General features: G+C 45.0%; 1 protein-coding gene across 4 annotated transcripts in view; it reads left to right on the forward strand.

The window, feature by feature from the left end:
* Nucleotides 1–24,481, forward strand: part of LOC113582616 (probable ubiquitin carboxyl-terminal hydrolase FAF-X) — a 28,280-nt gene that overhangs the window by 2,557 nt on the left and 1,242 nt on the right. For 3 of the 4 annotated variants that reach the window (XM_027018472.2, XM_027018473.2, XM_027018474.2), the window contains 43 exons: nucleotides 7,102–7,361; nucleotides 7,527–7,672; nucleotides 7,878–7,957; nucleotides 8,471–8,583; nucleotides 8,709–8,927; nucleotides 9,090–9,205; nucleotides 9,375–9,626; nucleotides 9,803–9,941; nucleotides 10,279–10,431; nucleotides 10,528–10,632; nucleotides 10,936–11,142; nucleotides 11,405–11,541; nucleotides 11,821–11,954; nucleotides 12,162–12,249; nucleotides 12,910–13,252; nucleotides 13,450–13,545; nucleotides 13,627–13,838; nucleotides 14,022–14,262; nucleotides 14,377–14,526; nucleotides 14,758–14,878; nucleotides 15,026–15,156; nucleotides 15,534–15,812; nucleotides 15,900–16,025; nucleotides 16,128–16,265; nucleotides 16,537–16,703; nucleotides 17,039–17,147; nucleotides 17,352–17,498; nucleotides 17,667–17,813; nucleotides 18,172–18,379; nucleotides 18,941–19,161; nucleotides 19,327–19,517; nucleotides 19,637–19,810; nucleotides 19,892–20,033; nucleotides 20,145–20,904; nucleotides 21,197–21,320; nucleotides 21,453–21,675; nucleotides 21,877–22,006; nucleotides 22,373–22,558; nucleotides 22,770–22,990; nucleotides 23,308–23,396; nucleotides 23,559–23,715; nucleotides 23,971–24,183; nucleotides 24,385–24,480. In XM_027018472.2, the coding sequence (XP_026874273.2) occupies nucleotides 7,260–7,361; nucleotides 7,527–7,672; nucleotides 7,878–7,957; nucleotides 8,471–8,583; nucleotides 8,709–8,927; nucleotides 9,090–9,205; nucleotides 9,375–9,626; nucleotides 9,803–9,941; nucleotides 10,279–10,431; nucleotides 10,528–10,632; nucleotides 10,936–11,142; nucleotides 11,405–11,541; nucleotides 11,821–11,954; nucleotides 12,162–12,249; nucleotides 12,910–13,252; nucleotides 13,450–13,545; nucleotides 13,627–13,838; nucleotides 14,022–14,262; nucleotides 14,377–14,526; nucleotides 14,758–14,878; nucleotides 15,026–15,156; nucleotides 15,534–15,812; nucleotides 15,900–16,025; nucleotides 16,128–16,265; nucleotides 16,537–16,703; nucleotides 17,039–17,147; nucleotides 17,352–17,498; nucleotides 17,667–17,813; nucleotides 18,172–18,379; nucleotides 18,941–19,161; nucleotides 19,327–19,517; nucleotides 19,637–19,810; nucleotides 19,892–20,033; nucleotides 20,145–20,904; nucleotides 21,197–21,320; nucleotides 21,453–21,675; nucleotides 21,877–22,006; nucleotides 22,373–22,558; nucleotides 22,770–22,990; nucleotides 23,308–23,396; nucleotides 23,559–23,715; nucleotides 23,971–24,183; nucleotides 24,385–24,480 (7,533 nt within the window). In that variant the 5' untranslated portion in view covers nucleotides 7,102–7,259. The remainder of the gene's footprint in view (nucleotides 1–7,101; nucleotides 7,362–7,526; nucleotides 7,673–7,877; nucleotides 7,958–8,470; nucleotides 8,584–8,708; nucleotides 8,928–9,089; nucleotides 9,206–9,374; nucleotides 9,627–9,802; nucleotides 9,942–10,278; nucleotides 10,432–10,527; nucleotides 10,633–10,935; nucleotides 11,143–11,404; nucleotides 11,542–11,820; nucleotides 11,955–12,161; nucleotides 12,250–12,909; nucleotides 13,253–13,449; nucleotides 13,546–13,626; nucleotides 13,839–14,021; nucleotides 14,263–14,376; nucleotides 14,527–14,757; nucleotides 14,879–15,025; nucleotides 15,157–15,533; nucleotides 15,813–15,899; nucleotides 16,026–16,127; nucleotides 16,266–16,536; nucleotides 16,704–17,038; nucleotides 17,148–17,351; nucleotides 17,499–17,666; nucleotides 17,814–18,171; nucleotides 18,380–18,940; nucleotides 19,162–19,326; nucleotides 19,518–19,636; nucleotides 19,811–19,891; nucleotides 20,034–20,144; nucleotides 20,905–21,196; nucleotides 21,321–21,452; nucleotides 21,676–21,876; nucleotides 22,007–22,372; nucleotides 22,559–22,769; nucleotides 22,991–23,307; nucleotides 23,397–23,558; nucleotides 23,716–23,970; nucleotides 24,184–24,384; nucleotide 24,481) is intronic. The other variant, XM_027018475.2, reaches the window with a different exon arrangement.

A 24,481-nucleotide genomic window follows, 5' to 3' on the forward strand; every position in this document is an offset into this window, starting at 1 on the left:
TACTGTTTACAAGGACTTTACAAGGATCTTTTTTTTGGTGGTGTTATGGCATAGCTTTGTAAAAGCAACATGTAGTTTGACCTTTCTTACCTTTTGTGATCTATTTATTTATTTATTTATTTATTTATTTATTTATTTATTTACTTTAACCTTTTTAGCTTTTGACTTTTTGGAAAATCAGTCCATGTCAGGTAAAGCACTTAATACAAAGGCTACAACCATCCAACAGACTGCTCGAACACCTGCATGACAGGATGTTGTTCTTATTTCACTTCCTGGAACGTGGCATAAAATACACTGCAGCATAGGAGGTGTGGAGAGACCAGACGCTAAAGGCAAATTTGTCTGAAACATCTCCTTTAAGAATGGCTTTGATAATTGGGAAAGGGGATCATGTTAAACGAATCAATATAGTATCACGACTGAGTGATTTAAATGGTGCTAGCAGTAAATTGTAATATTTAAACGTCACCCACAGTTAGAATGTTGGTTAGACCATAGTTTTCTAGATTGGTATTTTTGTCTTTATTTTTCCTAGTGTGTTTTTCTTCAGTTAGCCTAGTTATGATGTGTACAGGTGTCTCTGACAGCCTGACTTGCACAGGGCAGCTGTGCTTGGCAAGACAAGAGTCCAGGCCTGTGGTAGACGAGGGCTTTGAGTGCTGGGGATATTACGGTTCATTTACATTTACAAAGATGGCTGCGTGCTCTTACTGATTCATGAATGTCAAAAGAAATGTTCGTCGGTGTTCCACAGTTATAAACTACATTTTATAATCTATACCTTTTTAAAACGTTACTGAGTTTCTATGATTAGGCTATATCACTGAGCCTTTCTGTTATGTTGAATAAAGCTAAGCGATATCTATAGTGCTCTTAGTCACACTTCTTGAAACAAAAAAAGACTACACATCCTGTTTAATTTGAAAATTGTCAGGTGTGTGTTAATAACAGGAAAATAGTATTCACATGACTTAAATGTCAATAAATCTGGTCAAAATGATGCATATTGTACAACCCTAATGTTGGTAAGAGAGTGTTCATTCTCTCAGTTCAGAAATTTCATATCAGTGAATCCCAGAAAAAGATCTGGTTAAATATGCTTGTCTTCAGATTTTTTTAAATTTCAAATTTCATTATTGTATACCGGCCTGTATAAACAGCATAAAGTCACATCTCTGTGTAATGGCTTTTATATTAGTTTGTTTTTGTTTACTTGCCTAGATCTAGGTATCTTTCTGAACTCATTATTTATAGCAAACAAATCTTGTATTTCTGTATTTAATACAATGTCAACAATTAGGTTGTTGTGGCAACATGGAAACCGATTAAAACACACCCTAATAAATGCAGCAGGTTGAACCGTTAACATTCATTTGCAGTGAATTACCAGGTAATATAATAATGAGGTTCATTAACCAATGATTTTATTGTTGTTTTAAATGTATATTTAGGTCTTAAAATATGAACAAAGCATTTTTATTTGCTATAAATTAATTCATACAAGATCTAGAATTGTAAGTCATCATTTAGAAATGCTCAGATTAAGCACACTTGAATTTTCTTGTTTTACAGTATTTCAGCAAGATTTAGAATGCAAATTTATACTGCAGTAAACCATATAAGAAGTATATGGGGACGTGGGATCCCCTTAATCTCCAACTCCAAATTGTTATTTCCGATTATTAATCTTCAGTGTGACACACAGTAGCTTTGTACTGTTATTGATCTTGTTTTGTATTGGACACTTGGTATTGGCTACACTTGTGTCAATCGGCATACTGTCCTTTGCTAAAGAAGATATTACTTAGATGTCAAACCATTCTCAACATCTCGTAAACCCTGAGGTGTTAGTAGCATGGTTATGTTGAGCTGGTATAGGTTTGTTGTGCACAGAAGTGGTGCTGTTTTTTTTTTTCTCCCATCTATAAATATCACTGCTGGGTTGACCACCACTCAGATATATCCAGACAACAGCAGCCATATTGCCAGAATCTAAGCATTGTCGAACATCTCACAGATGTTGTATGGCGCAAACAAAATGTGCATAGCAACAAATGAGGTGTAGAGCCTACCTGTACCCATAAAAGATGTCCCATGAAGGTGTCTAAAGAAGATGGAAAAATGCTTTTGTAAAATTTTAAACCAAGATTGACACCTTTTTCCACCTTTTAATGTGAAGTTGCAATCTACAAATTAATGAAACTGGGTAAAAACAAAATGTATTAAAATTTATAATGACCTACGTACATAAATGTATATACCCCTAAACTAATTATTTTGTGAAAGGAACTTTTGATTACAGTGCTTGTCTTTTTTTTTTTTTTTGTCTTTTTTTTTTTTTTTTTGGTCAGAGTCTCTCAACTTGTCAATATTTCCCACTCTTGCAATATTTTCCCATGTGAAAGAACTAAATCCGTCAGGTTGAAAGGCGTGTACTGTGCATGGCTGTCTTCAGTTCACTCTACCGCTTTTCAGTTGGATTCAGGTCTTGGCTCTGGCTGGACCATTCCAAAACATTTGGTCTTTGTTTTGGTGAAGTCATTCCTATGTTGATTTGGACATAAGCTTTGAGTCATCGACGTGGCTGAAAGGTGACATTCCTCTTGACATCCAAAGTCATCTGGTATTTGTAGCTATCTGTGATCCTTTATAGCTTGATCAAAGCCTTAGTTCAGACTTCAGTCAGGCTGCTACCTGCATGCATAACCCTGGGGATGGGGTTCTTTGCGTGAGGTGCTGTTTTATTTTGCACTATACAGTTATGTGCAAAATAATAGCAGTGTGTTTAAAACGACTGAGAAAAAGCGCAATCCTCATACTAGCATTTATTTCTATATACACAAAGGCACTGGGAGCACTGCACATTCAATTCCAAATGAAAACATGAACGAAATATCAATTTTTAAACTGAAAATAAAGAAAAAAGAATAACGGGCTGTTCAAAAAAAAGCAGCGTCTTCATTTTCATTTACAAGTCAAATATTTGCAGTATAAACTGAAAGTTGTTTACAGTTTTAGCTTTTTTCTTGATCACTGAACTAATATTTAGTTGTATAACCTTTTATTTCTGATAACTGCTTTACATCTGTGTGGCATGGAGTCAACTAACATCTGACACCTGCGAACAGCTGACTGGACTACATTCCACAGTTCTTCTGCATTCTTGGGTTTTGCATAAAAAAACTGCATTTTTGATGTCACTCCACAAATTCACAATCGGATTGGGGTATTCACATAACATCAATCTTGTTGGTCTTGAACCAGGATGTTGCCCACTTGCTGGTGTATTTGGGGTTGTTGTCCTGCTGAAACACCCATTTCAAAGGCATTTCTTCAGCATAAGGCAACATGACCTCTTCCAATATTTTGATCTATTCAAACGGGCCCATGGTGCCTGGTATGCGATAAATGGGTCCAACTCCAAAGTATGAGCAACCTCTCCAAACCATTGTGCTTTGTGTCTTCACAGTGTACTGTGGCTTGAATTCAGTGTATTATGGGTCGTCTCACAAACTGTCTGTGGCCTTTAGACCTAATAAGAACAATCTTGCTCTCATGTGTCCATAGAATGTTGCACCACTTCTCTTTAGGCCAGTGTTCTTTTTGGCAAACTGTAACCTTTTCAACACGTCTTTTTTTTCAGCAATGGTACTTTACGAAGGTTTCTTGCAAATAGTTTGGCTTCACATGGGTATCTTCTGATTGTTTCAGTACTCATAGGTAACTAAAGATCATCTTTGATTTCCCTGGAGCTGATCATTGGATGCTTCTTTGCCATTCTTGTTATTCTATGATTTACACGGATGGTAGTATTTCTTTTCCTACCACGTGTTTCGGGTTTTGTTTGCCATTTTAAAACATTTGAGATCATTTTAGCTGAGCAGCCAATTATTTTCTGCACTTTATATGTTTTCCCCTCTCCAATTAACTTCTTGATCAAAGTTCTTTCTCCTTTGGTACAATGTCTGGAACGACCCATTTTACTCACTGAGCAAAGGCTAAAACCAGCAGGTACAACATTTGCTGCGTTCCTTTTTAAATAAGGGCCATAATTGAGATCTGTTTCTTCATAGAATGAATGACCTCACTAATTGAACTCCACACTGCTATTAATCTGAACATGCCAGTTCATTAAATGAGTCAATTACACCCAATTAGCAGCATGCACGTTATGACTGTTGATTCTTTTGGTTGCCCATTACTTGGCTGCACCTAGTCAAGAATTTTTTCCCATGTTGTATTATCTTTTCTGCCAAAATCAGTAAATAAATACATTAGTGATTTTAGACTGCTATTATTTTGCACATAACTGTACATTTGGAATTATCCTAAAAGTTCAAGCTCGAGCTACTCAGACCTTTTTTTTCCCCTCCGCATGGTTTTGGGGAAACTGGATGCATCTTCCTCCAAATCTTTCCTGGGCTTGGATAGGTGTTGTTTTTTTGTTGTTGTTGTTGCTTTAGTGAGAGAAGACTTTTAGATTGGCTGATTCTAAACCACATCTCCCAATATAGAGCTAATTTCATTATAGTAAACAAATTTTCATAAAGTTGTGCCTTAGTTGTGTTTTAAATTATTTTATTACATTATCATTATTTGTGTCTCTACTTATGAAGTGCATGACACAGAACTACAACTGAAAATACACACTCAGAAGTCTAGAGGCTGTGTTCCCTGGGCTGGTGCGATAGGCAGGGTCTCTCTTCCAGTAGTGTCCATACTGCTTCCATAATGATGGGATCTTCAGGACCTTCCTGACGATGATGATGACTGCCTTTCTCATAGGTCATACATCAACTTCTTTGGCCTTTTAGTGGATTTATAAAACAGCTGTTATAGACTATTAAGGTTGAACTGAATATAAGCAACAGATCTGAACAAAGAAAACAGGATATCAAAAAAGGGAGTGGAAAAAAAACCCTTGCTGTAAGGAAATGCAACTTGATCCTTTAGCTACAAGTAATGCAACTTTTGATAATAATATTGTTTGATATTGGTGCGTCTCATCAATTTAAACCCACAAAACAAATCTTAATATAAAAAAAGTGAACAATGTTGTGCAGGAAAATATATGTATCTAAGTGCACACTATGGGGTTCATTTAAAGACAGCATGAGTACCTTTTTGGGCTGTGACTTCATGCTCTTCAGCCCCTGAGGCTGGTCTGGGATTTGCCTTTTTTTATACACAAAGAATCAGACTGCAGTGATGATGCTGCAGTTTAGTTTAGTAGACTAAACTAGAATTTGTGCTGCATGCAAATGTAAAACCGATTCGAGCTAAGCATCAAAAAAGCTTGTAAGTATTTGCTTTTTTCCTGTAATGTGTGCATTGCTCTTGGTTCTAAAATATTGGTTGTAGTCTACAAATCCTGTCAGACAGTGACTAATGACTAATACCTGTACACATTTTAAGGATCTAAGAGTCCTACAAAAATTAAACAAAAAGGCTAATTCTCACGTGACATTGTATTTGCATGTCGTCATTGTGAGACAGTGCCACTAAAAACCAGAAGGCACATGAAGGGCTTTGTCCATTTGTAGCACCCTAAGAAGCAGCTCACCAGCTGGCATTTTATTTTCGTCTCTAGTTTCTCTTTGTAAATAAATTCCTTCACGATCCATTTACGCATGCTGCTAACTTCAGAGAGAGTGCATCGTTCAGCATCCATGTTTGGAAACAGCCTGACTGGGAATAACGATATCCCCCATATTCCATAACCAGTAGGCATGTCCATTTAATAATGTTAAGCAGAATTGTGATTAACCCCCTCCATAACTAATTATTCGCTAAAGGCTCCAATTAATGCATCCTATTTAGTCATTAACTGCTTCTGTATGAGCATTTGCAAAATGCACTGCTTATAAAAGGTATTACTTTAATCATATGAGAAGCCCATTAATATAAATAAAAATATTGTGCATACCAAGTAAGCTCGACTGATTAAATATTTAGTGTTAAATATCTGGATACTGTCACATAAACATGCATAACCAAGTCATTGTGTTTTATCTATCTATCTGTCTGTCTATCTATCTGCCACATCCTTGGATGCTTATGTAGAAAAGGGAGTCCTACAATGACTTGGTTATGCATGTTTATGAGATGTCTCCGTACCTAGGCAGTGTTCCAGGGGGTTTCAAATGGTCATGGCACATCTGTCTGAATGTGATGCTGGAAATCAGGGTCATTTCACACCCAAGCCCACCATTCTCCCAGTAAGCAGGAAGCTCCCATCGTCTCCAGATTATAGTACGAGTATAAATCTGTAAACGCAGAGGACCGAGCCCTGACTGACCTGTTTCAGGAGAGTAAACTTTACTGAGCTGGCTGTTTGAAGTGACTTGGGTGCGTCGGTGTATTTGAGGTGCTCTGTGCAAGTGCACCACTGACACAGATCAGTGGAGCTGTTTGGTGTTCTATAAATAACGTGGTGCCATGTATAGTGACAACAGCGTACCATGTCTGTACAGCAATAGCAGAAGTTCGTGTCTAGATCTAAGATCGTTTAAACTCTGCGGTAATGGGGTTAACGGGTTTGAGAAGCAGCTGGCTTTGTAGTGTTATACAAGTTATACAAGTTTGGTTTATTTGTCACATACATAGTCATACACAGTACAGCACGCAGTGAAATGGTGGGTGAAGTTGGTTTATGGGTAAAAGTCGTGTTTTTGTGCAGTGAAACTAATTTGAAGTGTTATTTTGTTTTTGCATGCTCTGCACAATGTGGGATTGTAGAAGTGCTCTGTAATGGGTGAGTAAGGGACAGTAATGGTGTACGTGCTGGGGCAGAGTACACGGCCAGACGTGGCTCTTTGACCTTTCTCGTTAAGGGGCAGGTTAGCCAGCTAGCAGGCTGGGCACTAGAACACTTCAGTTCAGCTTCAGCAGGCCGGCTGATTTGTTGTGTATGCTGTTCAACTCCATGCTTGTGAAGGGAGGGGGCTACAAAACATTTTATTTTTGTATGAGTTTATTGTTATTTTATAATGGAGTTTAATTGCTAGAGTGTTGCTAGCGGCTGAACCGGAGATTCTTGCATGCTTGGTCTCAACACCTGGGTCGTCCATTAACACACCTGTTTGTCCTACCTTGCAGGTTATGCAATGGTCACTGCAACTCGACCTAAGCCTCAGGTGCTGCTCTCCTGCTTGGTCACCCTCTGGATTCACCCTGCTGCCCTCCAGGCAGTGATTTCTCGCCTGGATCCAACCACATAAGCTGACAAGATTGCAAAGACCTGCTGGGTGTCGAGCATGACTGCCACCACCCGGGGGTCCCCTGTGGGGGGCAGTGACAGCCAGGGCCAGAGTCAGGCTCCAGATGGCCAGAGCCAACCCCTGCTCCCCCCCAACCAGGTGTGTGTGTGTGTGTGTGTGTGTGTGTGTGTGTGTGTGTGTGTGTGTGTGTGTGTGTGTGTGTGTGTGTGGGTCATTATATGGCCCAGTCAAATACTTTATAAATTTCTTAAAGAAAAACATATATATAAAGACTTCTTGTCTTGTATGTGTGTGTGCGTGTAGACTCCTTCGCCCAGCTCGTCCAATGAGACGTCTCCGCTGAGTCCGGCGGAAGAACAGGGTCAGTGTGATGCTCCGTCTGCTCAGGAAGAGGAGGAGCCATCCTTCCCCCACACGGACCTGGCCAAGCTGGATGACATGATCAACCGGTCCGTCACGCTCTAAAGCTCGTACCACGCTCCGAGCCGCACATTTTGCAGCCGAATTATGATGATCTGTAGAAAGTCTTTTAAAGAATTCTCACTGCGACGATACTTTTCTGTAATCTTCCTTTACTTTTGCTCATGGTGCAGTGGTGGTTTTATCATTTCCTTGTTGTTCTCCTGTCATGTCTGTCACTCACCACCACCTTAGGCCTCGCTGGGTGGTTCCAGTCTTGCCAAAGGGGGAGCTGGAGGTCCTACTAGAAGCTGCTATTGATCTTAGTAAAAAAGGTAAAAACAAAAAAAAAACCAAACAAATATAACTAATTCAGGAAGGATAATCAGAGTTCCCACTTGTCATGGGGTTTTTGGAATATCATGGAATTAAAAAAGAAAAACAACCCAAAAGGCTTTTACCAGATGTGGAACGTCGGCATACTTGGTCATATTTTTGGGTCAAGTCATGGAAGATCATGGAATGATCTTGTAATTTTCTTTGTAATATCTTTACATTTTAGTTACCATTTTTCAAAATGTTATACCTTCACAAGTTTCCTGTATTGTGTGAGTGTTTATGGTCAGTGTTCTGGTTTCTTGATTTTTAAGTGCCTGTTTAACAAAGGTGGCCTACTTTTTCAGTTCATTATGTCATGGAAATTCAGATTTTTAGTCAGTGAGAGTAAAGGGGAAAGAATTTTCCTTTGACTTGGAGTGCGAACGCTGATTAATGTGTTTCCAAACCAGCCTCCTCTTTGTGGTCAGAGTTGTGAAGGTTCTTCCTCCTCTGTGTCCGTTTGTGTGAAGGGCTGGACATGAAGTGTGAAGCGTGTCAGAGGTTTTTCAGAGATGGCCTGACAATCTCCTTCACTAAAATTCTCACGGACGAGGCAGTGAGTGGATGGAAGTTTGAGATTCACGTAAGTGTCTGTCTCCAGTTTACAGAGTTACTTTAACGGCCTCGCGTGATCAGAATCACGATCTTGTACCACACTGAACATTATTAATAAAAAGTGTGGTGTGTTCCCTTGCTTACGCTGAACAGAGGTGCATCATTACTAACACACACCGACTCATGGAGCTGTGTGTGGTCAAGCTGTCTCAAGATTGGTTTCCACTGCTTGAGCTGCTCGCCATGGCAACCAACCCCCACTGCAAGTTTCACATTTACAACGGGACACGCCCGTCCGAGAGCGTTCCAGCTGGGGCCCAGCTCGCGGATGACGAGCTCTTTGCACGTCCGCCAGACCCTCGTTCACCTAAGGTATCCCAACCTTGAATGACCCTTCCTGTGTGCTGTGACAAAAGCATCTTAAAATGAAATTAAGCCCAGGAGCTGGATTTCCTGATATGACAGACAGATTTGTTTGAAGCTTTGCACTGTTTCTGTCTCTTCTCTGTTTTACTGTCCATCTCCAACGTTCAGGGCTGGCTGGTGGACCTCATCAATAAATTTGGCACACTGAACGGCTTTCAGATACTGCACGATCATTTCATGAGTGGCCAGGCTCTTAATGTACAGATAATCGCAGCTCTTATCAAGTAAGTGCTCGCTCTGTTTCTCTCTCACTTTCACTCTCTCCATAGATGCCTTAAATGTACCTTTTATTTCAAGGGAATTTGAACCCAACCAAATGTGTCCTTCTCAGAGTCTTCACTTTCGTCCCCCCAAGTGTAATAATTTGAATGTTTTCTCCCTCCCCCCCCACAGGCCGTTTGGACAGTGTTATGAGTTTTTGACATTGCACACGGTGAAGAAGTTCTTCTTGCCTGTGATAGAGATGGTTCCTCAGTTTCTGGAGAACCTCACAGACGAGGAGCTTAAGAAGGAGGCCAAGAACGAAACCAAGAATGATGCTCTTTCTATGATCATCAAGTCCCTGAAGAATCTGGCGTCCAGAGTACCGGGTCAAGAAGAAACTGTTAAGAACTTAGAAATTTTTAGGTTGAAAATGATCCTTAGGTGAGTAACTTTAAAGGAAAATGTTTTAATCTTTTTTTTGTTGTTGTTGTTGTTTGTTTATTTACTTGAAGTAAATCATCTCTGGATTTGAAGATTGTTGCTTTAAAATATCATACATTGCATTATATTTACTTTATCCAAGTGTTATGTAATTGCATCATTTGGCGTTTTTACAGGTTATTGCAAATTTCTTCTTTTAATGGAAAAATGAATGCTTTAAATGAGGTTAACAAGGTGATCTCAAGCGTTTCATATTACACTCATCGCCATGGCAACCCAGAGGAAGAGGAGTGGCTCACGGCAGAGCGAATGGCGGTAAGAGTGGTTCATTGATGGTGAACATGTAAGACTTCACAACCACTGTTCCATTTCTGCTAGACTGATGATATTCTTAGACAATTTTAAAATGGTTTTCTCTATCTGAAACCATAATACTTTCAAAAAAAGAGAAATTTCTCAAAGCATAAATAAGCATAAATGATGAGGAATTTGTAAGGGGTGTTTGTTTAATTCTGTTCCTTGGCTTTAATGCTTGTGAACATTTGTAATGTTCTTGGAAATTTATCTCATGCTCATAAAAGACTTTTTAATGTATTGTGTGCGATTGCTTTGTGGGTGTAAAGACTTTCTCTCCTCATCTCTCATTTCTTAGGAGTGGATTCAGCAGAACAACATTCTGTCCATTGTTCTGAGGGACAGTCTACACCAGCCTCAGTATGTGGAGAAGTTGGAGAAGATCCTGAGATTTGTCATTAAAGAGAAGGCTCTGACACTACAGGACCTGGACAACATCTGGGCTGCACAGGTGGGGCCCACTGTGCTGAGCTCCACAGGAGGGCACAGCTGCCCTGGTGTCGTTTTGTTTGTTTTGATATGCTGAGTCTTGTTTGTGGCATTGTAGGCTGGTAAACACGAGGCCATTGTGAAGAATGTTCATGACCTTTTGGCTAAGCTGGCCTGGGATTTCTCTCCTGAGCAGCTCGACCATCTGTTTGACTGCTTTAAGGTAGGAAACGATGAACTTGGTACAAATGTTATATTGTAGAGTACAGTCATGTGTTGACACTCGTTCATCTACACATCTATAGACAACAGTCATATCTATATCTAACAATATTAGCATATTTGTGTCTTTGGAAGCAAATACTACTCTCTTCCGACATCTTTGCTGTGGAATAACACATTAGACTGCGGCCTGGTGAACTCGTCAATTTGTCCAGCGGTCTGGACAGGGCGGGGCCAGGGGGGCATTGGGGCGGGGCCAGTGGTCCAGACTGGGACGCTGTCCGTGCTCTTCTCTCCTGGACAGGCAAGCTGGACGAACGCTAGTAAGAAGCAGAGGGAGAAGCTTCTGGAGTTGATCCGCAGGCTGGCGGAGGACGACAAGGATGGCGTGATGGCGCACAAGGTGCTGAGCCTGCTCTGGAACCTGGCACACAGCGACGACGTCCCTGTCGACATTATGGACCAGGCCCTGAGTGCCCACATCAAGATCCTGGACTACAGCTGTTCCCAGGTCAGCCTGGAGAATGTCGTCAACCTCTGCACCGATCGTGGTGGTGTTCCTCACCGTTTTACACACACCCACACACACCTAATGCTACTGAGGACCCATTTGGTTTTGTTTTTTTTGTTTGTTTGTTTTTCTTCTACGGTTCAGTTGCACCTTGGGCTTTCTGCAGGTTTATGCTGATGAAAGTTTTTGCAGGGATGTAAATAACTGAAAGGCGGTGGGGCCTGATGGTTTAACCAAAGACCTTCCTTTTGCCCTCCTGTAGGACCGGGACACGCAAAAGATCCAGTGGATAGACCGTTTCATTGAGGAACTGCGAACTAACGATAAGTGGGTAATCCCGGCCCTGAAACAGATCCGTGAGATCTGCAGTCTGTTTGGAGAAGCTCCTCAGAACCTCAGGTCAGCCACTGGCATTCGCCTTACGGAACACCGCTTTAACTTCGCAGACAATTACATTAGGCTAAAGAACTTATCTTTAGGTGCCTTCACAGGTTTTGCGTGGAATTCAGATTAGTAGTTATGCCTTTAATTAGGTTTTTTTAAAATTTATTTAGCTATTTTCATTACAAAACCTGCATTGTTTTTTTTTTTTTGGTTTTTTTTAGATAAACATACATCCTACCGTGACTGTGTGGTGGTGTTTTGTCGTGACTGTCGTGTGCGTTTCTGTACCCAAAGCCAGACACAGCGGAGCCCTCATGTGTTCTACCGTCACGACCTGATCAATCAGCTGCAGCACAACCATGCGCTTGTCACACTGGTGGCCGAGAACCTGTCCGCATACATGGAGAACATGAGACAGTTTGCCAAGGGTATGTCCTGTGACTCCGCGTGAGTCCTCTGCTTCAGTGCGGCAAAGTGCATGTTTTTTTACCTTCAAAAAATGAGGTCACAAGTAAGACTAGTGGTTATATATTGTAAAATGTATGCTTCTTGTCTAATAATGGGTGTGTGTGTGTGTGTGTGTGTGTGTGCTTGCTTGCTTGCGTGCGTGCGTGCGTGCGTGCGCGCACATGCAGAGCATCCAGGTTTCGATCCCCAGACGGTTCGTCTGGGCAGCCGTTACAGTCATGTGCAGGAAGTTCAGGAGAGACTCAACTTCCTGAGGTCAGATGCAGCTGTGTACACATGTGTGCTTGTACAGATCCGATGGCACTTGCCAGAGTCTTGCGATTACAGTTTCATGATGCAGCACTTCAAGCTGTATAGTAGTAATCTTGTCTAAAAAATTTTTTCCTCTCTGTATTTCTGTACGTTTTCTGAGGACAGGCATCTTGAATACCCTGTGCTGAAGGGATTGGACACAGGCAATATGATGCCTGCCCTTTACACAATTACAGATATGGCCAGAAATAAAGACTTATTTATTGTAGTTCACTTTTACTGTAAAAGTGGATATGATGATATTGATAAAGCATTGACAATTGACAGACATGTACACACACTATCAATTATATAATACCTGTGATAATATAGTAAAATATCACAATCATTAGCATTAATTCATATGCCATATTCTTAACTTTTCTTACTTATTTACTTCTCACTTAAAAAATGTGACCATGTGAGTAAAAGGTGCCAAACGCAGCAAAATGTTACAGATTTGGGTTTGTATATGTTGTTTGTCATACCTGCATGTTTTTTGCCATCACTCCTCGTGTGTGTGTGTGTGTGTGTGTGTGTGTGTGTGTGTGTGTGTGTGTGTGTGTGTGTGTGTGTGTGTGTGTGTGTGTGTGTGTGTGTGTGTGTGTGTGTGTGTGTGTGTAGGTTCCTGCTGAAGGACGGCCAGCTGTGGCTCTGTGCTCCTCAGGCCAAGCAGATCTGGAAGTGTCTGGCGGAGAATGCCGTATTCCTTTGCGATCGGGAGGCCTGCTTCAAATGGTACTCCAAGCTGATGGGGGACGAGCCGGACCTCGACCCCGACATCAACAAGGACTTCTTTGAGAACAACGTGCTGCAGCTGGACCCGTCGCTACTGACGGAGAATGGCATGAAGTGCTTCGAGCGTTTCTTCAAGGCCGTCAACTGCAGGGAGGGCAAGCTGGTGGCCAAGCGGCGGGTTTACATGATGGACGACCTGGAGCTCATAGGTCTCAACTACCTCTGGAGGGTAGGGAGTCTTGTTGTTTTTTGTTTTTTTTTAACCCCTATGCCAATCACTTTAAAAACCCAACGTACCGAAGAATCTTGAGGACGGAATCGTTCCTGCCCGTGTTCGTTCAGGACATGGATTAGAATGCTGACACGAGCCGATGTCTGGCGTAGATGAACGCGGGAAGCTTCTCATTATGGCCATGTTTTCCGCAGGTTGTGATTCAGGGCAGTGACGACATTGCCTGCCGTGCAATAGATTTGCTGAAGGAGATCTACACCAACCTTGGACCAAAGCTACAGGTCAATCAGGTAAGCCCGCGGCCTCGCGGAGACGCCACGCGTCGTCATGGTCAAAGCTGCCGAATAAAGCTACGGTCGTGTCCCTCGCAGGTGGAGATCCACGAAGACTTCATCCAGTCCTGTTTCGACCGCCTGAAGGCCTCATACGACACGCTCTGTGTGCTGGATGGAGACAAGGACAGCCTGAACCGCACACAGCAGGAGGCCGTCCGTATGGTCAGGGTGCTGACGGTGCTCAAGGAATACATCAACGAGTGTGACAGCGACTACCATGAGGAGAGAACTATCCTCCCCATGTCCAGGTACACTCCCTCCCCATGTCCAGCTGTCATCTGATTTGACAAACCACAACCTCAACTAGAAACATGCTGCGCTAATGTCACTCTTAGTTGAACTTGCTTCTTTCTTCTTTTTTTTTAATTCTCTGCGTAAAGAATTAAAATCGGTGCCCGGCCGAAATCCGTGTTTGCGTTCTGTTGTCTTAGGGCGTTCCGAGGGAAGCACATCACCCTGGTGGTGCGGTTTCCCAACCAGGGGCGGCAGGTGGACGACCTGGACATCTGGTCCCACACCAATGACACCATTGGCTCCGTCCGCCGCTGCATCCTCAACCGCATCAAGGCCAACAGCACGCACACCAAGATTGAGCTTTTCATTGGAGGAGAGATTGTTGACCCTGCCGATGACCGCAAGCTGATTGGACAGCTCAACCTTAAAGACAAAACGGTGAGTGCAGCGTGCCGTTAACAGATATGAGTGAGGGCTTTAGGGCACCTCGCTACTCGCACATCTGCTGGTACCTTTCATGCCCCGTGTCCCCTTCATACTGTGTCTGTGTAGCTGATCACGGCGAAGTTGACACAGGTCAGCACCAACATGCCCTCCAGTCCTGACAGCTCCTCGGACTCCTCTACCGGCTCACCTGGGAACCATGGCAACCACTACAGCGATGGACCCAACCCGGAGGTGGAGAGCTGCCTGCCAGGAGTGGTGAGCAGCCGTGTGTGTTATTAATGGACCTACGAGCCGGGCTTTAAAGTCTCTAGTTAAGAATTAAAGGGGACATTCACAGAATTTTTCTACTTTTACACATATCTGACAGGACCACTTGCAGATTTCAGTATGCGTGTGCATCTGTCTGTCTTTCTCTCTGTGCGTGTGTGTGTTTTGGAGTGAAACACTCAGTAGCGTGCCCCTAACACTGCTATCTGACCTCCTTAGATCATGTCGCTGCACCTGCAGTACATTTCCTTCCTGTGGCAGGTGGCTGATCTGGGTTGTACTTTAAATATGTCCCCCCTGCGGGACGGAGCCCGCGTCCTCATGAAGCTCATCCCACCAGGTGTCCTTGCGGCCTTTGGCTTAGCTGTTGCAGTGTCTCTTAAAATATCTTACTGCATTGCTTAAAATATCTTTCTCTATCTCATGACTGTATCTTGTTACTTATCAGAACGCAATGTTTCTATTTTCCGATGCATGCATCTGCTAGATAACGCTACGGTGGAGAACCTGCGGGCGATTTGTCTGGACCACGCCAAGCTTGGAGAGAGCAGCCTCAGTCCCACGCTGGACTCGCGCTTCTTTGGACCGTCGCCGTCCCAAGTGCTCTACCTCACCGAGGTACACTTACCGTCTGAGGTCTTACTTTTCTGTGTGGGGAAAAAAAACCCCACATCAGTCCACACATTGTGTCTGTTTACGTTTTACTTTCTGAATCCTATGGTAAACATTGTTCTTCACGGGCTGCTACCAGTGAATTAGATGCTGTCCGATATGGACAGAACCCCTCTACAACAGACAGTGAAGCATCCCTTTTGCCACAGGACAAAGCTTTTTTTGGCAGCGGCTGTAATTTCTGCCGTCAGCCTGCAGACGCGTTTCCGCTTGCCTAATTTGTATGTGGACACAGAAGAATGTGGTTTGAGTGATTTGCATGTTAATGCAGGGTGCAATCAGGTCCCAACCTGCTTACCTAGCTAGACGTTCCCCCATTCCAGGTTGTATATGCCCTTCTAATGCCAGCCAGCGGAACTCTGGGGGACGACGCCAGTGACTTCCAGTACAACTTCCTGAAGAGCGGTGGCCTGCCACTCGTCCTGGGCATGCTCACCAGGAACAACTTCCTGCCCAGTGCCGATATGGAGACCCGCCGTGGTGCCTACCTGAATGCTCTGAAGATTGCCAAGCTCCTACTCACTGCAGTTGGCTTTGGGCATGTTAAGACGGTGGCAGAGGCATGCCAGCCTGTCGTGGAGGGAACCAATCCCACATCACCAGTATGTCTGGGGTGTTTTTGTTTTATATAATCTATTTGTACAGAAGAAGCATGCTTTTTAATTTGTTTTTTATTTGGTAACCCTCAGATAAACCAGGCAACCCATGACCAAGCCCTGGTGCTCCAAAATGCCCTCCAGAACATTCCCAATCCCACCTCAGAGTGCATGCTGCGGAACGTTGCGCTCCGTTTGGCACAGCAGATTTCCGATGAGGTACATGAACTCTCGCATGTAAATCCCACCAAAGTCAATCGCAAGATTTGTTCGATTTTGAGTGAGTTGTAATAAATGTCCTTGCTGTTGCTTGCTTCTCAGAATTCCTTCCAGGCTTCAAAGTACATCCCAGACATCTGTGTGATCCGGGCGGTGCAGAAGATTGTGTGGGCCTCCGGCTGTGGAAGCGTCCAGCTGGTGTTCAGCTCCAACGACGAGATCAGCAAGATCTATGAAAAGGTAAAAGACCAGGGTGAAGCTCAAGCTCACTTCATCAGGCTTCAGATGCCTGCCACGTCTTGTAGTTGTTCGTCGGGCTCTGCTCTGATCGGTGGTGTATTCCAGACTGACACTGAGCTCTGATCAGTGGTGTATTCCAGACTGATGCTGGGCTCTGTGCAGTCGTGTTTTCCAGATTAATGCTGGACTGGGCTCTGATCAGTGGTGTATTCCACACTGATGCTGGACTGGGCTCTAACTTTGTGGTGTGCCGGGCTCTGGTATTTTCCAGACCAACGCAGGCAATGAGCCAGATGGCGAGGATGAGCAGGTGTGCTGTGAGGCACTGGAGGTCATGACCTTGTGTTTTGCCCTCATGCCCACCGCACTGGATGCGCTCAGCAAGGAGAAGGCCTGGCAGACCTTTATCATTGACCTGCTGCTGCACTGTCAGAGCAGGTGAGTACCACTGAGAGACAGACACAGACACACACACACACACTCAAACAGACCTTTTATCATTTACCATCTGATGCACTATTACATGTATACACACTCACTCACGCATGTGCATAAGCACACGCGTGCGCGCGCGCACACACGATCGCATTTTTAAAGTGAATGTAAACTTACTGTCTGGCATTTTTTTAAAATCAAATATACAACTACACAGCTGTGAAACTTTTGTTTTGATTATGTAATGCTTTGTTCATATTTCTACCTGTTGTGCGTTGAGGGTCGGGTTGCCTGTGTCTTGAAACACATTTGAATTTAATCACTGTGCGTTCATCAAGGCTGGTGCGGCAGATGGCTCAGGAGCAGTTCTTCCTCATGGCCACTCGGTGCTGCATGGGCCACCGCCCCCTTCTCTTCTTCATCACCCTCCTCTTCACTGTACTGGCAGTGAGTTCAGACAGTTAATTAACCCCAAAATACATTTACCACTAGTATCAGTTAGTCTACCCCACTGATGGGTGGTCTCTCCAGAACAGTGCCGTGCCGTGTCGGTGAAGACATTTGCTCTGCACTCATCCATTTACACTATTGTACGTTGTTACACTTCCTAAAATGTTGGTTTGTTTGTTTTTGGGTTTTTTTTCCCCCCAGAGCACTGCAAAGGAGAGAGCCACACACGCTGCGGACTATTTCACTCTGTTAAGACACTTGCTCAACTACGCCTACAACAGCAACATCAATCTTCCCAACGCCGAAGTCCTGCTCAACAACCAGATCGATTGGCTGAAGAGAATCAGGGTGCGTTCACTCCGCCCACCCAGAGAACACCGTTATTTACTTCCAAATAAACATGACTCATTCTGACTCGCTTGGATGCTGACTCAGAATAGCCCATGCACTGTGCATCCTTCTTATTGTTGTTGTTTTGTTTTTTTTTGCATGTGTTGACGTGTTTATCCACACTAGGATGAGGTGAAGAGCACAGGGGAGACTGGTGTGGAAGAGACCATATTAGAGGGTCATTTGGGGGTCACCAAGGAGCTATTGGCCTTCCAGACACCTGAGAAAAAATACTACATTGGCTGTGAGAAGGGTGGAGCCAACCTCATTAAGGTGAGCAGGGTAGGGCCAGGCTCGTTAAGGTGTAGCAGGGCGGAGCCAATGTTATTTAGCACATCCTATTGGCTCTGAAAACAACCTGGCTATTGGCTCGTAGACGTAATGTCTTATAGTAGTGAGCAGCAGTGGCTAAGTGGTTAAGATGCTCAACTAGTAATCATAGGTTGCCAGTTCAAGCCCCACCACTGCCAAGTTGCCACTGTTGGGCCCCTGAGCAAGATCCTTAATGCCCTCAATTGCTCAAGCTGTACTCAGTCAAAATTGTAAGTCACTTTGGATAAAAGCGTCAGCTAAGTGCCATAAATGTAAATAAATGTAGTAATTCCTGCTCCTGTCTTATTCCTGCCTGCAGGAACTGGTAGATGATTTCATCTTCCCAGCGTCTAATGTGTACCTTCAGTATGTGAAGACGGGCGATTTCCCTGCTGAGCAGGCCATTCCAGTGTGCAGTAGCCCCGCCTCCATCAACGCCGGCTTTGAGCTGCTCGTGGCCCTCGCCGTGGGATGCCTTCGCAACCTGAAGCGGATCGTAGACACGCTCACAGACATGTACTACGTAGGCACGTGTCAGCAAGGAGAGGGGGTTTTAAGGGAAGCACGATCACGGAACGTCTGGCAGGAGCAGCGTTTCGTGTTACACTTTTATTTGGCAACCGTGCAATGCCAAACATTACAGACTTTTAAAAGTCCCATTCATTTAAACTTGAGCTTTTAAGATGATATTGTTTCAGATGACATTAAGCTGCATAGTATCACCTTTTAAATAGATTGTCAGATATACAATTTGGCCTTCAAAAGGAAGTAAATGGTTCTGTTTATCCCAGGAAGAGATCCCCCTGGAGTTGGTGTTCAGAAAGACAGTGTAGTTTTGTCATTTCTGTAGTTAACAGTAATACTGAGTCCCAGACCACCTCAGCATGTCATTAATGTAAGAACTGACAGCCGACAGCCTCTGGCATGCATTTACCAAATTACATTAGTGCTAAAGATTAGCTCGATTTGTCTCGTAGTGCAAAACTTGTAAAGAAAACACTGGACACCTTGCCTGTCTAGACTGGTTGTACAAATTCAGTTGGGGTGGGGTGGGTAATGGTCTTACCGTGGTGCGTCCTCTTTCCCAGGCTTTGAGGCTCTTGCAGAATGGGAGTACCTCCCGCCCGTGGGTCCCCGGCCCATCAAAGGGTTTGTGGGTCTGAAGAATGCAGGTGCCACCTGTTACATGAACTCTGTGATCCAGCAGTTGTACATGATCCCCCCCATTCGCAATGGCATCCTGGCCATAGAAGGCACTGGCAATGACGTGGACGACGACACATCTGGAGACGAGAAGCAGGACGGCGATGTAAAAAAAAAAAAAAAAAAAAAGTTAAACGCTGGTGGCTATTTTCAGGGAACTTTGTAGACAAGGGAAAAATCTAATTTTGTTTCACCGCCAGAACATTTGGCAAAGTATCTCCACATGCTTAATCTCCCGAAGCACAACGTGACTCCTATTATTGTGCTGCAGAGTAATGTGGACCCCAGGGATGAAGTGTTCAGTTATCATCACCAGTTTGATGACAAGCCCTCTCTTAATAAGGCAGAGGATCGCAAGGAGTACAATATCGGAGTGCTGCGCCACCTACAGGTCATCTTTGGCCACCTCGCTGCCTCCCAGCTGCAGTACTACGTGCCCAGAGGGTTCTGGAAACAGTTCAGGTAGTGTAGCATGTTTTGAGTTCTTTCTCTCTCCTTTCTTAGACTGTGTACATTTGCACTTTTTTTGGGGGGGGGGGTCACTCAGGGACATGATTTTCCCTTAATTCCTTCATCTGCAGGTTATGGGGGGAGCCAGTCAACCTGCGAGAGCAGCATGATGCACTGGAGTTTTTCAACTCTCTGGTGGACAGCCTGGACGAGGCGCTGAAGGCCCTCGGCCATCCCAGCATGCTCAGCAGGGTCCTCGGGGGCTCATTTGCAGATCAGAAGATTTGCCAGGGATGCCCCCACAGGTAAGGCGTACCACGTTTACACTGTCCTCTCCAAAGCTCCGCGCGCATGTCCAACCAAAGTCCTCTTCATGCTTTTGGTAGATACGAGTGTGAGGAGTCTTTCACCGCGTTGAACGTAGACATTAGGAACCATCAGAACCTCCTGGACTCCTTGGAGCAGTATGTCAAAGGAGACTTGCTGGAAGGAGCCAATGCATATCACTGTGAAAAATGCAACAAGAAGGTACTATAAGACTTACAGATGGATACAGTGCAACTTGAAACACTTTTCTGTTTCAATTGGAGTAGTATTGACTGAAAACCCATGCACTTTGCTCCCTGTCTCCCTCTCTAGGTTGATACGGTGAAGCGCCTCCTAATTAAGAAGCTCCCCCCAGTGCTGGCCATCCAGCTGAAACGTTTCGACTATGACTGGGAACGCGAGTGTGCCATCAAGTTCAACGACTACTTCGAGTTCCCGCGGGAGCTGGACATGGAGCCATACACCGTGGCAGGCGTGGCCAAGCTGGAGGGAGACCAGGTGTCGCCGGAGAGCCAGGTTATCCACCAGACCCCTCCCTTGGAGGCGGAGCCGGGCAGCAGCTCCCGGTACCGGCTCATGGGTGTGCTGGTGCACTCTGGGCAAGCCAGCGGTGGTCACTATTACTCCTACATTGTCCAGCGGCACGGCACAGCCACGGACGGCCAGCGGGACCGCTGGTACAAGTTCGACGACGGCGACGTCACCGAGTGCAAGATGGATGACGACGAGGAGATGAAGAACCAGTGCTTCGGCGGCGAGTACATGGGCGAGGTGTTCGACCACATGATGAAGCGCATGTCGTACCGGCGGCAGAAGCGCTGGTGGAACGCCTACATCCTGTTCTACGAGCGCATGGAACCAGCAGGGGGCGATGGTGAGCTGCTGACGTACATCGCCGAGTTGACGCTCATGCCGAAGCAGCACCAGCTCAAGATGCCGTCGGCCATCGAGTGCAGCGTGCGCAAGCAGAACGTGCAGTTCATGCACAGCCGCATGCAGTACAGCCTGGAGTACTTCCAGTTTGTCAAGAAGCTGCTCACCTGCAACAGCGTCTACCTGAACCCTCCCCCAGGTATGAGCTCCAGAAATGCCAGGGTGCTTGACACACAGTCTCTGACCAGATTTGATTAGATTACAATTATTTAGGTAACAATTCAATACGTTATCTGAAATTATAATCAGGTCTGCTGTTTCAGAAAGGATGCAATTAAATCGCCAGGTTTTTCCAGTATAGTTTCTCCAGTCCTTGTAGTGTGTGGTGTTGGGATTTACAACTGTCCTGACAGTCCTGGCGAGTGTCGATGAATTTGGATTGGTTGGTTGCTGTGCGTGATGAATGGTGCTTTGCTGTTTACTGTGACAAGGTCAAGATCACCTGTTACCTGAAGCTGAAGAAATAGCAATGATAAGTATTCAGCTTGCTGCTAGATTCCTGTTCAGTACAGGATTCCACACAAAGAAAGTCATCCGAGGCCCTGCTAGTGACTGGTGAGTGTGTGTGTGGGTGGGTGGGTGGGGCATTGTATTTGTTTGTCTATCTTTGACGTAATGAACTAAGAGTGATGTGGTGTTTTTTGTTTTGTTTTTTTTTTGTCCCTTTCTCTGTCCTCATTCTTTAAGGTACGACGCTCTGTGCGTCCTACTGCGTCACAGTAAGACTGTGCGCTGCTGGTTTGCACACAACTTCCTGTTTGCCTTCCCCCAGCGGTTCTCCGAGTACCTCCTGGAGTGCCCTAGTGCTGAGGTCCGTGGGGCCTTTGCCAAACTAATAGTCTTCATCGCACACTTCTCACTGCAAGATGGGCCCTGCCTCATCCCCGGCACCTCGCCGGGCTCTTCACAGGTCAGTCCGAAATGACTAAATCTCAAATGCGGTAGATAATGAGATGATGGTCATGTAGGGTCGAGTGTTTCCGTCAGTTGTAAATAAAATAAAAGAAAACGGGGAGATTTAAAAAATAAATAAATAAATAAATAAATAATAATAATAATAATAATAATAATAATTTTCTTTCTCCTACTGGTTACCTGTTTTTGGCCGAAGACCTGTGACAGTCTGACCCTAAGCGATCACCTCTTGCGGGCGGTTCTCAACCTGCTCAGGAGGGAGGTGTCCGAGCACGGCCGACATCTACAACAGTACTTCAACCTCTTCGTCATGTATGCCAACCTGGGTGAGCACTGAAGCCCTTGGCACACAGAATCCTGTGCAGCCAAAGGCCTTTTGGCAGAAACGTGTACTTTATTACTTGGTTGTTTCCACAGTCGAGCACAGGAAGGACTTTTTTAATAATGGAAAGTTGAAAAGTAATCATCTAACAAACAATTCAGCACATTGTCTTACGGAGACGAGCATTGCGTGTTTAATCCAGGTCAAGTTGTATGTGATGGGGGTGAGGGCCAGATCTTCGGATGAATGGGTCAGCTTTACATGTTCGTATCCGGTCCTATTGTGAGACTGTGGGGAACAGGCTCCTAAACTGAGCTCCTGTTTTGAAACCATGTGCTGTGCACTCATCCGTGTTTGGTGGGGTGTGTAGGTCTGGCAGAGAAGACGCAGCTGTTGAAGCTTAACGTGCCAGCCACCTTCATGCTGGTGGCACTGGACGAGGGTCCTGGTCCCCCCATCAAGTACCAGTACGCAGAGTTGGGGAAGCTCTACACGGTGGTGTCCCAGCTACTCCGCTGCTGCGACTGCTCCACCCGCATGCAGTCATCAATTAACGGTGAGTAATTGGACGCACACACAAATTACAGCATAATAAAACCATCGTCTTGCGTTTTAACTGGTCAGTACACGTTTTAAGTTAATGTTAATGGCTCGGAATAATAATCTTTCTCGGACAGGTGAGGGGCGAACAGACCAGCCCTAGAAAGTTTGTGTGCAGTGGCTTAATTTTGGCTCGCCATGGATTCGTTTTCTCACCCGTCCTGCAGGTAACCCGGCTCTTCCAAACCCGTACGGCGACTCCAACCTCACAGCGGCCATCATGCCTCTGCAGCAGCTGGTGGCGGAGATCCTGTTTGTGCGGACCAGTTACGTGAAGAAAATCATTGAGGACTGCAGCAACTCCGAGGAGACGGTCAAACTGCTGCGCTTCTGCTGCTGGGAGAACCCTCAGTTCTCCTCCACTGTGCTCAGCGAGCTCCTCTGGCAGGTGCGTGTGATGATTGTCCGGTCGAGAGACATGGCCTGGACCGACTTCGCAGGCGTAGAGGCGTGACCCGACGTTCCTCACGCACCCACATGGAACTGGTTTTATAATGCTTTTCTGAACTGCTTCAAGCCTTTGGTGGAATGAGTCTAAATTGGGCTTTTCCTTTTTCACTATGCTTCAAAGTGGAGAATGGCTAAAGGTGGAAGCAGAAACGCGAACAGTGAACGTAGCCTTCAGCAAGAATTGGGCCCGAAACACGCTTCATTTTCCCAGCATTCCTTTAGAGCGCTCTTTTTGTTTGCGCTTCGTCCTGTTAGGTGGCGTACTCTTACACGTACGAGCTGAGGCCTTACCTGGATCTACTCCTCCAGATTCTGCTAATAGAGGACTCATGGCAGACCCACAGGTCAGCCGCACACCCACCCACCCGCCCTTGGGGCCAGGGCACTTCATGGGGGGGACTTGTGCACCGTAACTCCTTTGCAGTTGTGTGACACATGTTGCATTGCTTTCACATAGTCATGTAGCTAATGAGAACGTGTGTGTGTGTCTGTGTGCGCGCGTGTAGGATTCACAATGTTCTAAAGGGGATTCCCGATGACCGGGACGGGCTGTTTGACACCATCCAGCGCTCCAAGAACCACTATCAGAAGAGGGCTTATCAGTGCATCAAGTGCATGGTGGCTCTGTTCAGCAACTGCTCTGTAGCATATCAGATCCTTCAGGTGAGAGAGCGAATCTGCAGGCTTCTGTGTGTGAACCGAAGGGACCCAACAAGTTGCCGCTGTTGGGCCCCTGAGCAGGGCCCTTAACCCTCACTTGCTTGAGTTGTGTTCAGTCAGAATTGTAAGTCGCTTTGGATAAAAATGCTATAAATGTAAACTGATTTGAAGAAACACTGTAGAAAGAGACTGATCTGTGATTAAGTAAACACAGTAGAGATGTAAAATGTATTTGTTGTTGTTGGGTTTGCTTTACAGAGTAACGGGGATTTGAAAAGGAAGTGGACGTGGGCGGTGGAATGGCTGGGCGACGAGCTAGAGAGGAGGCCGTACACCAGCAACCCGCAGTACAGCTACAACAACTGGTCTCCTCCCGTGCAGAGTAACGAAACCTCTAACGGCTACTTCCTGGAGCGCTCCCACAGCGCCAGAATGACTCTGGCCAAGGCCTGCGAGCTCTGCCCCGAGGAGGTGAGCCGTCCATCCCGAAAAGGGGCTTGATTTTCAGGATATCGTACAGCTTACGGGAGCAACACTAGTCATATGTCTGTGGACATGTTTTTTTATTTCCGTAAAAATATTTGTTTGCCCAATTATAATTTTATATAAATTATTCAATACAGTATTTGAAGCTGGGTTAGGTTACTAATACGCTCTCGTGGGATGTGGCAGGAACCAGATGATCAGGAAGCTCCCGATGACCATGACTCCTCCCCTCCAGAGGACACTGCCCTCTACCCGCACCCAGCTGGCACACAGTATCAGCAGG

Source organism: Electrophorus electricus, chromosome 1, assembly GCF_013358815.1.
Source record: "Electrophorus electricus isolate fEleEle1 chromosome 1, fEleEle1.pri, whole genome shotgun sequence".
Lineage (NCBI taxonomy): Eukaryota > Metazoa > Chordata > Actinopteri > Gymnotiformes > Gymnotidae > Electrophorus > Electrophorus electricus.